General features: G+C 34.5%; 1 protein-coding gene across 1 annotated transcript; it reads left to right on the plus strand.

Moving 5' to 3' along the window:
- Window positions 1-3704: 3704 nt before the first annotated feature.
- Window positions 3705-11082, plus strand: LIGB (catalytic LigB subunit of aromatic ring-opening dioxygenase family). The gene is made up of 3 exons (XM_089416341.1): window positions 3705-4222; window positions 8741-9111; window positions 10565-11082. Exons 1-3 carry the CDS (start codon window positions 3995-3997, stop codon window positions 10755-10757), a joined length of 792 nt encoding a protein of 263 aa, XP_089272467.1. The 5' UTR covers window positions 3705-3994; the 3' UTR covers window positions 10758-11082.
- The last annotated feature ends 1397 nt before the right edge of the window (window positions 11083-12479 follow it).

Here is a 12479-nt window from a genome sequence, read left to right on the forward strand (position 1 = left end):
GAAAAATAATCCCAAATTATTTTGGAAGGAGCTCCAACTGAAAAAGATAGAAACTGGAAATAGTATTACAACTTCTAAATGGTTTGACTATGCAAGACAACTCTATGATCAGGATCCCAAGGTTGACCCTCCCCCCTTGGTCAACACTGATACTGAACTCTTCACGGTGCAAGAGGTAGAGATGGGTATCAAGAAGTTGGGTGTTGGAAAAGCAAAAGACTTAGCTGAACTCCAAGTAGAATATCTAAAGTGGGGCTCAAAGATCCTTCCACCTCACATTACAAAAATTTTCAGCAACATTGTACAATAGGGGCTCCCCACATATTGGACAACTAGTTTGGAAATACCTCTTTTCAAGAGCGTTGACGTCAATAATCCCTCCAATTATAGGACCATCATGATGAATCCTTTGTTTGCAAAGTTATTTGGAAGCATGCTAGAAAATAAAATTAGCAAGTGGGCAGAAGAAAGAGATAAGTGTGCTAAAGGGCAAGCAAGTTTTAGACCTAAACATTCCACAATTGATCATTGTATAACTTTAAGGCACATCATTGAAAAAGTTTGGGAGAAAAAGGAAGAAGTCTTTTGTTGCTTTGTTGATTTCAGAAAAGCGTTTGACTCAGTTCCTAGGGATAAGCTTTGGCACAGGATGGTGGAACTTGGGGTTCCTAAACATTTGAGAGTAGTTGTGCATAGGCTGTATGAAGAGGTGAAAGTCAAAATTAGAACTTCAACATGCATTTCTGAAAGTTTTAGAAGCAATATCAGGGTCAAGCAAGGTTGCCCACTATCTCCTACCCTTTTTGGTTTATATATCGACAATCTTGAGGAGTGGTTAAATTCGCAAGGGGTTGATGGTATCTATTTGGGCAAGTTTATTATAAGGCTTCTTTTGTATGCAAATGACCTTATTCTGATTGCCAAATCGACTCTTGGTTTGCAAGAACACTTACTATCCCTTGAGAATTTTTGTAGAAGTGTGGGGATGCAAGTCAATATCAGTGAAACAAAAGTAGTGGTTTTCTCTAAGAAAAGAAAACATAACCAGCATAAGTTCTACTTTAGGCAACATTCTAGAAGAAGTTGCGGATTACAAATACCTCGGAATTGACTTCAACAAAAATATGAGTTGGGATGGTTGTAGAAAGAAATGAACTTTGAGGGGTTGGAAAGCATTTTGTACTTTTCAAAATAGGTGTAGAGAGGCAGAGTTATGGGACTGGAAAACCACTCAAACTCTTTTTGGGCTTCTAGTGATTCTGGTGATTCTCTATGGTTATGAATTATGGGCCAACAGTACATCCAACGTGCAATGGAGACAAATTGAGAAAATTCAAAAACATTTGATTACAGACAAATTCAAGATTAAAAGTGCTGTCCCTTATGCTATCTTGTTAAGTGAAACAGGGGCTACTCCAATTGAAGTAATCACTATGGCATGAGTCATAAGGTATTTAAAAAAAAATTGAGCAAATGGAAGAGGGTAGATGACCTAAGGTTGTCTTTAATGATAGATTGTGCAGCAGAAAATAAAACTTGGATGCAACAAAATAACAAATGGTTTAGTAAATTGGGTATTTACTTGAGTGTGTGTCCCATAAACAACAAAGAGATAAAATCTTTTGTTATGGAAAAGTTCCACAAGCATACTTGGGATAATGAGTTAGGAAGAAAGAAAAAGTATTATATTGAGGTGTTTAATCCCACTCATTGTCATCAACCAAAAGGATACATAGAGGCCAATATCTCTTAGAGAGCCAAAATTCTTATTGCTCAGTTAAGGACTAATTCGCATCAATTCCGTTGTGAAACATGGCACTGGAAAATGCCAAAAGAAGTGTGGGAGGAAAGAGTACTCATTTTTTGTTCTTCCAGAAAAGTGGAAACATAAAAACATTTCATTTTAGAATGCGAGGCCTTCAAAAACAACAAGGAAAGTTATGCAGATATGCTAGTAGCTAGCTCTTGGGATAATCTATTTAGCGAGGGGTTTGTCGAGAAGCTGGGAGCATTTATTGTGAAGCTTCATAGAAAAAGGGCTGAATACATCAAGTATATGAAGAAGCAATCTGTCCTATAAACTATTTTTAACCTCGTAAACATTAAACTAATTTCTTTCTTCTTTCTTAAAAAAAACCAATTTCCTTAACACAAACAAATCAGGATGGACTATTTAGTATTGAAATTTTCATAATGCATACAATGGATAAAATATATATACTTCGTTAAAGTCAAATTAAAAATAAACCAATCAAGGTGGACTATTTAATATTAATTTTTACACAGGGCAGACAATGGATGAAATATGTATACTTCCTTAAAGTCCACTTAAAAACAAACCAATTTCCTAACGCAAACGAACGAATCAAAGTGGACTATTTAATATTAATTTTTTCATTGTAGAAAGATATTATTGAATCAAGGACTACTTAATATTAAATGTTTCCTAGTGTAAAAGATGTTATTTTATTTTACTTCATTTTTAACTAAATGTAGTATTATATATTGGGAGAGTCTAAATATATTTTTATTCTTATTTCTAATATATTTGTTTTTAGTGAAATAGTAATGTTTTGTTTTTAGTGAAATAGTAATGTTATAATTTAATTGTTGTATAATGTAATATTATATATTGAGAGAGTTTAAATATAGATTTTTATTTTTATTTTTAATATAGTAATATATTTTTTTTGGTGAAATAGTAATGTTATAATTTAATTGTTGTATATTTTCTGGTTTAATGTAGAAATGTAATATAATGTTGTAATATAATGTAATGTCTTGTAAACATTTTTACTTGGTTAAAATAAAATAAAAATACAAATAATCATATATTAAAATAAAAATAATAAAGTAAATTTTACTTGATTTAAAGGAGGAAATTAAACCAATCTCATTTATTTTAACTTTGAATCTACCGAGTGTCAAGACAAGATGATGAAATCAACTTAGATCTAACTTGATTTAGATTGCATATGGTATGTTCTTGCAACAAATATTTCAATGGTTTATCATCATTAATTGTAATTGTAGATAGAAATTAACAATATGTAATATGTGCTTCTTAATTATAAACATTAACAATTCATCCAAAGATCTTATCTTCACTCTGAACTTCTTCATCATTGAGGGAGTGTTCAAATACATCATTCTCATTGAAAATTTGAATAGGTTCATCTCTCTAATGTACTTGTTGTTCCCATCAATGCAAGATCACAAATAATTATGACATTATAATTATTCAAACAATATTATAGTGATGATGCATAGCTCTTTGTGTAAATTAAATTATTTTAAATATAATAATTAAATTGTATATTTTTTAACTTTCATGGGACTATCTTCCAAGCGAAAAATGAGGAATTGAACTGGTAATTTCACATCAAAAAATAACTTAAAAAAACAAAAGTGAATACCTTAACAAAACACCCAATCACCACTTATCCAAAACCTCATAAACAATAATTAAATTATATTTTTAAATATAAAATCTAATTTAATTTTCCATAAACCTTTTAGATTTCTAACCATTTATTATTACAATTTTCCTTGTAAAAAAAAAATATTAAAAGATTAAAAGCCACACTCTTCATTATCTTTCCGTAAGATACCACCACGTCATTGCTGATGGCGTCGAGTGGTAGCTGAAATAGCACATTTGGTGACCGGTTCTTTGGGTAGTTGCGCCTATCGTGTGAATCTTGATCAACATGACCTCCTCCGCTGTTCAATATCTATATTATATTTCTTGCTTTACTCCGACGAACTTTCCTGTCTGCCCGCAGCCTTCTTTCCGCCTGTCTTCCCCTTCAAGGAATGGAGCGGCCATTGTCAATTTCAATTGCCGTCGAAAGGGCATAATCTACCTTCATTCATTTTCCTACTGTACAAAGCTCATATGATCTACCTGACCTTCAAAGATCATAAATATTATATTGGGGTGATTTGAGTGCTCTGGTTCTGTTTAGTTTTCTTTCAGATTGAGGGAAAAAATATGCGCATCATGGACACCTACTTCATATCCCATGGATCACCCACGTTGGCCATCGAGGAACTTCCTGCAAGGCATTTCTTACTGGATTGGGGCAAAATACTAGCAGATAAGCCCAAGGCCATATTGGTCATCTCTGGTCACTGGGATACCTCAGTGCCTTGTGTCAATGTTGTCAGCAGAAACAGCACAATTTATGATTTCTATGGCTTCCCTCGAGAGATGTATCAGGTAAGTACATTTGCTCTTTCAATTATGAATCAAACTATACCTTCAAGAGTTTTGTTGAATGGTTTGATTGCTTGTGTGACTTGGGTGTTTTTAAAACATCGACGTTGCATAAGAATGGAATGAATTAAAAACCCTTTTAGGTTCAGGTTTGCTATACCTCATGCGCATTAATGGTTTTAAACGAAATAGTTTGATGGCTACAGGGTCTCTTTTATATATATGGAACATTTACACTAGGAAATCCTCGAGTCATTTCCTCACATTCCTTGAATGGTACTCGGATAAATATATTTTGTAGATAACATGTATGCTCAACTCCGAGAGACCCAGTTTGATTCGACCGCAGGTCCTCCTTATCCGCTATGGTTATGGCATAGCGAGTCAGATGCTTCAGCTAATCCTAGGGCATATACATATATATAGATGGACCAGTAGGGTACTTTGAGTGGTTATATTCATATATAGATGGCCCAGTAGGTTACTTTGAGGGGTTATATGTAATGTTCTACCAAGAAGGGATGAGGGATACTGGTGTGAAATTTACGGGAGAAGTATGGGAATACCCTCCAATTTTAAGGAAATTTAAGGGGATGTAGATATAATGAAAATATAAGTATATTGTTCTATACATAATTGAATTAAGTAATGAAATACAGTGATCCATATTCATCATTCATACTGATACATACATCATTCATACTTATCATTCATCCATACACCATGAGATTCAATGATGAAATACATAGATCCAAATTCATCATTCATCATTCTAGAACGTAAAGTGATTTAAAATTTAAATTTCATTCATCATTCTAGAATCTAATTAGTACTACGTAAACTAGACTATAGTAGATACTGAAGTCTGAAGATCAGCATAGGAAATTGATATAACTCAAACCCAAAAGGCGTGTTTCTGGGCATCCCCTCAAAAGGGTGCGCCCAGAAGCACAACACCTTTTTTGGAAAAAGGCATCTCCCACAATGAGGAAACATTTCCCCTTACGTCTCCCCGAAAGGGGGATGTAGGGAAATGTTTGCGTAGACGTCCCTCCATCCCAAATGCATGGAAAACATAGAGTGTGTGCACCCCACCCTGCAAGACGTGTCCCATGAAACACTGGTTATATGTTTCCAAAAAACATTTCCACTAGGAAATCCTCTAGTCACTTCCTCACATTCCTTGAATGGTTCTCAGATAAATGCATCTCACAGATAATATGTATACCTAACCATGAGAGACGCAGTTTGATTCGACCTTATCACCTCCTTGGCCATTATGGCTTTGGCATAGCAAGTCGCAGTTTGATTCGACCTCATCACCTCCTTGGCCATTATGGCTTTGGCATAGCAAGTCAAATGCTTCGGCTAATCTTTGAGGCTATTTATATCGCCCAATAAACTACTTTGAGTGTTAATTGCTTGTTTATACACGAGGTCTCAAGGTCAATCACCTGGACTACTTGCCTTTATCGTGTACCTCACTTGATGCCCTACTGTGTGAGTAGCCATAGTCATTTTTGACGAGTTTATACCAGTGTTCCACGGGGACGCGTCCCCCAGGGTTGGGTGCGCGCACCCCTCGCACCCACGCACCCGAGACGGGGAGTCTCTTGGGGTGCGTTTCCCCACGCACCCTTTTTGGGGAGTCTTGGGGAGACGCAAGGGGGTGCGTTTCCCCAGTGTTGGAGTCTAGACTCCCCAAGACTCCCAAAAAGGGTGCTTCTGGGCGTCCCCCTTCAGTATGGGAGTCTAGACTCCCCAAAAAGGGTGTGCCTGGGCGTCCCCCTTTAAATTTGTCTAATAAGACTTAAAAATTCAAAATTCAAAATAAAAATTCAAAACTCAAAACCATTAAATTTTATTTTTTTTAAACTAAATAACTAAAACTTAAAAGTCTAAAAAAAAAATTAAAATTAAAACTAAATAACTAAAACTTAAAAGCCTAAACCTTAAAGTTAAAAGCTCATTTCATTTCAACCCAGAGTCATTTCCATTTCACTCTTAACTATTTTTGAGTTTGAACTTTGAAACTTTGAGTTATATAGATTTAGTGTTCAAACTTTGAAAATATACTAGTATGTTTTGCTTTCAATTTAGATTCTAGAATGATGGATGACGAATTTAGTTTTTAAATCAATGTAGATTGTAGAATGAAATAGGAAAATTTTAAGGATGGAAAATTTTCTTGAAGTTTAAAACATTGGCGAATCTCACTAATCCCTAATATGCAAATTATAAATGTTTATTGATATATTTGTAAAATTAATCAAATTTATAATTATTTTATATATAGTCTCTATATAATGTTGGCGATTTTTAAGGTAAAATAATTTTATATTCTAAAATTTGGGCAAATCGTCTTTTATAAAATTGGAAATTGGCGAATCTTTTTTGTGGAAAAATCATGGAAAATTAGCCCACTGGGCGAACATTAGCCCCTAAAATTTTCCATGAATGATGAACCATTGAATGATGAATGGTATCGATCAATGTATTTGAATATTTTATTATTGATTTTTATTTTTGTTTTTCGAATCTCATGGTATGTATGAATAATAATTAATTCAATAATGAGACTTGTCACTTGAGTATGTCATATGAATGATGTATGTATCAAAATGAATGATGAGGATGGATCAATGATTCAAATTTCAATTGTCTATTTAATATTTTTATGCTTTCATTATTGAACAGTGAACAATGAATATGAACTTGAATTATATATATATATATATATATATATATATATATATATACACCTCGACGACTCCCCGCACCCCCGAAATTTCCCTAAAATTTGAGGGTACTCCCACACGTCCCCCCTGTGCGTCTCCCCGCACCCGCGTCTCCCCGCACCGGAGTCTTGGTGGAACATTGATTTATACTGAGTACCATCTACAAAATGCAGGAATGCCCAGAAATTTCTCAGCAAAAGTTTTAGCAGCCATATTTGTCTCCAAGTATAGAGAGCTGAATAACTTCTTATAAACTGCAGGACATAATAATTGACGAACTTTTTGTCTTTTCCTCTTTGCTAATTTGCTAGGTTAGTTTTTTTTTGTGTTCAGCGGTTGCTAACTTTTCCCCTTGCTAATTTGCTATTTTTGTTGCTTAGGAGAGTTGATTTCTGCCATATCATATATCTAGATGACATACTCTTATAAAGTGGACATTGTAACGGCAGTTGATATTCACCGTTATTACATAGAACGTTGGAGTAGCTTTTGTGCTCAATTTCATATATTCTTTGTTTAAATGCATCAAAGACCCCGGCATTTCATTTGGGCCAAAAAATTACACCCAGCCATGCTCATCAAATAAGACATGTCCAAGGCCTATGTTAAAATAAAGATAGGACTTTATTCTGGAAATCCTTCCATGGTTGGGGAGTTTGTCCAAAATGGTTGATTATTTAAAGGCTGCAATTCTTCTCTAATTTTATTAAATTAAAGAATCCCGAACCAGGTTCTGCAAAGCCTTCCCAGGGGTGATATAAGGCTGCCCTTTTGTTGCCCAGCCTTTATGTCTTGTTGTCAGAGGTGTTGCGCAGGGCCTTCCGAATCACCAAAGTTTAAAGCAAATCAAATTTTAATGGGGGCAAAATTAACTTCTAATATACAAACTACTGTGAATCCATGCTCCATTTATGAATGAATCATGACACTCTCTTCCTCATGGGGAAGCGTGTGCTCTGATGTCAGAACTTTCAAATAAGCTCTGCATGCTTTTGGGTGGGAAAATTAATAAGTACTAGGCCTATGTTTTAGAGTTTAAAACATGTAATAAACAATGTTTAGAGATTAAAGAAAAAAAATTGGGTTTCTGAAATTTCATTTCTCTATCATCTCAATATATCTCCATACTCGAAACCTACTAGGAGTAAAAGATTAGCAAGGATTTCTGAACAAGTTCAAAGATAAGGTAGAGAGTTGAACCAAATGGCTCACATTAGAAGGAAAATTATTTGGGTTTCGAATCCATGTTTAAATATTTGAGAAGCTTGCTTTGGAGAGGAGCGAAGGCTGAAAATTCTTTCTTGTATGTCTGGACTCTGGAGAACATCTGTAAACTAAAGAACGAGGAATTAAGTTCTAGGAGGTTAACTCCCATGAACAAAGTCCATGAAGTTAAATTGAATTTGAGGAATTGCTTAGATGAAAACAGTTGTGGAGCCAAAAGCGCACTTAATTGGACCAATATCGTTGAATGTAGAGAAGACGTGTGTTTTTGTGCTGATGGATTTGATATTGATGTCTTGTATTTTTGCCTGATTTGCTTTAAATGCATCCCTGCATATCACTTAACATTTGATCCCTATGCTGTAGGGTGATTTTATTGTTGGGTTGTTCAGATTTAGTTAAATTTGGAATAATGGAGGATGCAGATTTTGTTGAAGTATACAGGAATTTCTTTTTCTAAAAGTTAGGATGCAAAGCTGCTCTCTTTATTTGCGGTGTTTGCAATGTTAAGCGAAAAGCTGTTTTATGTTTTTACCATGTACCCTATATGTTTTGGCAGCTTCAATATAATGCTCCTGGAGCTCCGGATTTGGCAAAAAGAGTTAAGGAGTTGCTGATAAATTCAGGCTTCAAGACTGTAAGAGAGGATTCAAGCAGAGGACTAGACCATGGTGCTTGGGTGCCCCTCTCCTTAATGTACCCCAAAGCTGACATACCAGTTTGTCAGTTATCTGTCCAGTCAAATCAAAATGGCGAGCACCACTACAAAATGGGAAAGGCGTTGGCACCCTTGAAATCAGAGGGTGTTCTGATTATTGGATCGGGTAGTGCCACTCACAATCTCAGGGCTTTGAGATCTAATGGTTCTTCTCCAGCTCCATGGGCTGAAGCCTTTGACAACTGGCTGACAGAAGCTCTGATTAATGGCAGGTAAATTTACCTTAAAGAAATCTGAAACTGTTGCGAGTTTAATTGTGGGACAGATATCTTTTTAGTTTGAGCTATTGATTTTCAAGATATAATAGTGTTTATGTCTATTAGTTGACTTGTACTTTTCTATTGAAAATTATGCTTTCATTGTACTGAAAAAACTAACTTCCGTATCGTGAAAAATGAGGAAGAACGGTAAAACTAAAGGCTCCTCTGGGAAGGCCAAGCCAAAGCTTAGGGTAAACTATACGCTGCAAAGCCTGACAGCGAAGAAAAACTCTTTGTGCCATTTGTAAATGCTCTTATTTCAGGAACATGGTTGACGTATATTTGATATAAAAATCCTACTGTACCATTGGAAAATCTTACCCATTCAAATATGCTAATGTGAACTCATTTTAACACAATCACACAGGTGTCGGCTTGGCTCCTGTCTTCAACCTGGGGAGTCTCTGAAAGCCCTAATTGCCTCTAGCGTGAGACTTCAGACTGCATACAATAACTGATGCTAAGCACAACAAAAATTTACAGTCAGATCATAGAGACATTGCTAGCATATACTGCATTTATAGGGAATGAGGAAGTCACCTCCACAGCAAACCCTCAGCCTCTCCACATCTGATAGCACATTAAAAACTTCACCACTACTGCAGAGGGAACTAGCTAACCCCTGTTGGCAGACACTAAACCACTTTTAGCAAGAGTAAGATCTGACTGTTTCTATTATAGAAGCTTTATTGACAGAACCAAGGTCATCTGCCCTTTGCTGATGCTCAGTTCGTACTCATCGAAAATCTTGTCTTTGTATGCCACAGCACGTTGAAGACACCACCAATAGTACAAGGCAACTAGCTAACCTAGACACTAAAGCCGCTGCAAACAAGGCAGGCTAGGATCTGACCTTGTCACAAACTTTCTTGACAGAACTGAGGTGAAGCCTCTTGCCCATGCATGTTATGTCCTTAAACTTGCCAAAAACTTGCTCTCTGCATAGATCGTGTTCAGTGACCCTTTGTTTGATGTTGTCACATTAAAGTAATTATACCGGGACCATAAAAAGATTTTAGAACATTCCAACCTATAGATCTTTTGCATCAAGATTCAGGTCTTTCATGTTATCACAAAGGATTTGTGCCGTGGTGCTGTCTATAATCATGTGCTTATGACTCTTACGAAGCATGGAGGTGGTCTTTCCCTGCCTGTCTTTGTTTTTCATCATACTCTACATTCTAAAATATTTTCACCAATTTGTCAAAGATGGATTGAGACAGACCTCTCTCATGGTTCCAAGCCTCTTCCAAAGCCAGTTAACCTTGGCAATCAAGAAAACTCCATTTTTCATCCGCTTTCCCTTCCTGTTGTTTATAATGTTGGACTTAACTCTAAATCTGTTTAGTACCTTATACTTGGCAAATAATTTTTTTTATCAATTCTATTGGTTGGCATCTTGCAGGCATGATGAGATTAACAATTTTCAAGAGGAGGCTCCATCTGCAAGCATGGCTCATCCGTATCCAGACCATTTTTATCCATTGCATGTTGCTCTTGGAGCTGCTGGGGAGGGAGCCAAAGCGGAACTGATCCACAATAGTTGGAGCAATGGCTCACTTTCATATTCTTCTTATTCTTTTAAGTCTAATCAGTAGTAGGTTCAAATGAGTCTTTCATGGTGTGATCATGCAGAATAATGTTGATTTGTGCCCTGGTTCCAACTTCCGGACTTAGTTTCCAATCTAGCTACTGTTAGGCTTCCTATTATGTTCTCCGCTGTTTCTGCATCTAGTGATGCCTTAGAATAATATCTCGACAAGTTGTACATGCAATAGCAGTGCTTCGATCCATGTTCTATCAGAATAACTTTTCACCGGAAAAAAATGATGTTGATTCCTGGGAATCAAGTATGTTGGATTTCAATGTTTGTTGGTGCTATCATGTTTACAAGTAAAGAAGTTGTTATTAACTTTTCATGTACTTGGGCTTCTTCTTCCTCCTCTTTTTAGTAAATATAGCAAATATAGAGAAGTATGCCATACTCTGTATATATAACTATGAAATTTATTAATCTCTGTAGTTTCATATTTTGCTATTAGTTGCGCCAGTTAGCATTGCATCTCTTTTCTATAGGTATTACCAGGGGTAACTTTGAGCTGGATTAAATTAAATTTTATAGTCTTAATTTTTATGAAGTATTAAAAGTATTTTTAGTTTAATTTAAAAGTAATAAAAGTATTAAAAGCGTGGTTTAATTTAATTTTTTAACATTTTGGATTTTGGTTTTTTTTTAGGGTTTGATTATATATATATATATATATATATATATATATAATAATAAAGAAATAGTAGTTTTTGGTTGTTTAAAATGTGTATTTGAATATATAAATAGATTTAAAACCTTCAAAAATTGTATTTAAAGTATTCAAATTTCACAACTCAAATTTGTGATTTGATCAAACTTCTGAGATTTAAAAAAAATTAAATGGAAAATATTCTCGAAAAAAACCAAAACCTAAAAAATTTAAACAACTTTTAAAAACAAGTGTTTTTTATTTGGAAAATGGAATATAATAGGTTAAATAACATCAGTGCATTATTTAGGATGTGGAAAGGACTTCATATGTCAGTGCATTATTTAGGATGTGGAGAGGACTTCATATGAGGGGGAGCTTGATTAAAACCATTAAGAAGGAAGGGTTGATTATCGATGCCATTTTGGCACCTTGAATATAAAGGTGTGTACATTTTTTTTGGCAGAAGGGTTACTTACGAATGCATTCATTCATTATAATGGGAAAATGATGCTTTATTTCATAATAAAAGATGGAAAAGTAGTGACAATATGAAATGTGAATTATACATAAGCATATACAAAACAACAAGAAACATAAATAATTTGGAAGAGGAACCTAGTGTATAGTTATATGTGAAATAAATTAATAATTAATTCTTTAATATATTAACTATATAGTATTATTAATGTAAACAAAATATGTATTCTTTGATATTAATATTATAATTTTTTAAATAAGTTGGGAAGATTTTTAAAAGGTTCAACATTTTTAATTAGATAATTCATCTGTTATTATGGTTAAAGAAAACTGTTTTATTTACTGAATATTTTTTATATTTTATTTTAAATTTTTTATATTTTGAAGCTTTTAATCTTATCTTTAAATTATTTGATCTTGAAACTCTTAACCTCATTAAAATTTGTCTTATCTCCACCACCTTTATCTTTAAAGGAATTTGCTATGAACAAATTGAAGGTACAACCATGGGTTCCTACTTATCCCCAATGGTTGCCAACATTTTTATGGAACATTTTGAAGCTATAACTTTAAACAACATTTATCTAAAACCCAAGTGCTAGT

Source organism: Pinus tabuliformis, chromosome 3_2, assembly GCF_031772625.1.
Source record: "Pinus tabuliformis cultivar Carrire ecotype Pingquan chromosome 3_2, CPIR1, whole genome shotgun sequence".
Classification (NCBI taxonomy): domain Eukaryota; kingdom Viridiplantae; phylum Streptophyta; class Pinopsida; order Pinales; family Pinaceae; genus Pinus; species Pinus tabuliformis.

Coding starts and splice junctions, on each gene's coding strand:
- LIGB (XM_089416341.1), top strand. CDS start 3,995: ATGCGCATCATGGACACCTACTTCATATCCCATGGATCACCCACGTTG. Junction 4,223..8,740: donor TCCCTCGAGAGATGTATCAG/GTAAGTACATTT, acceptor ATGTTTTGGCAG/CTTCAATATAATGCTCCTGG. Junction 9,112..10,564: donor GAAGCTCTGATTAATGGCAG/GTAAATTTACCT, acceptor GGCATCTTGCAG/GCATGATGAGATTAACAATT.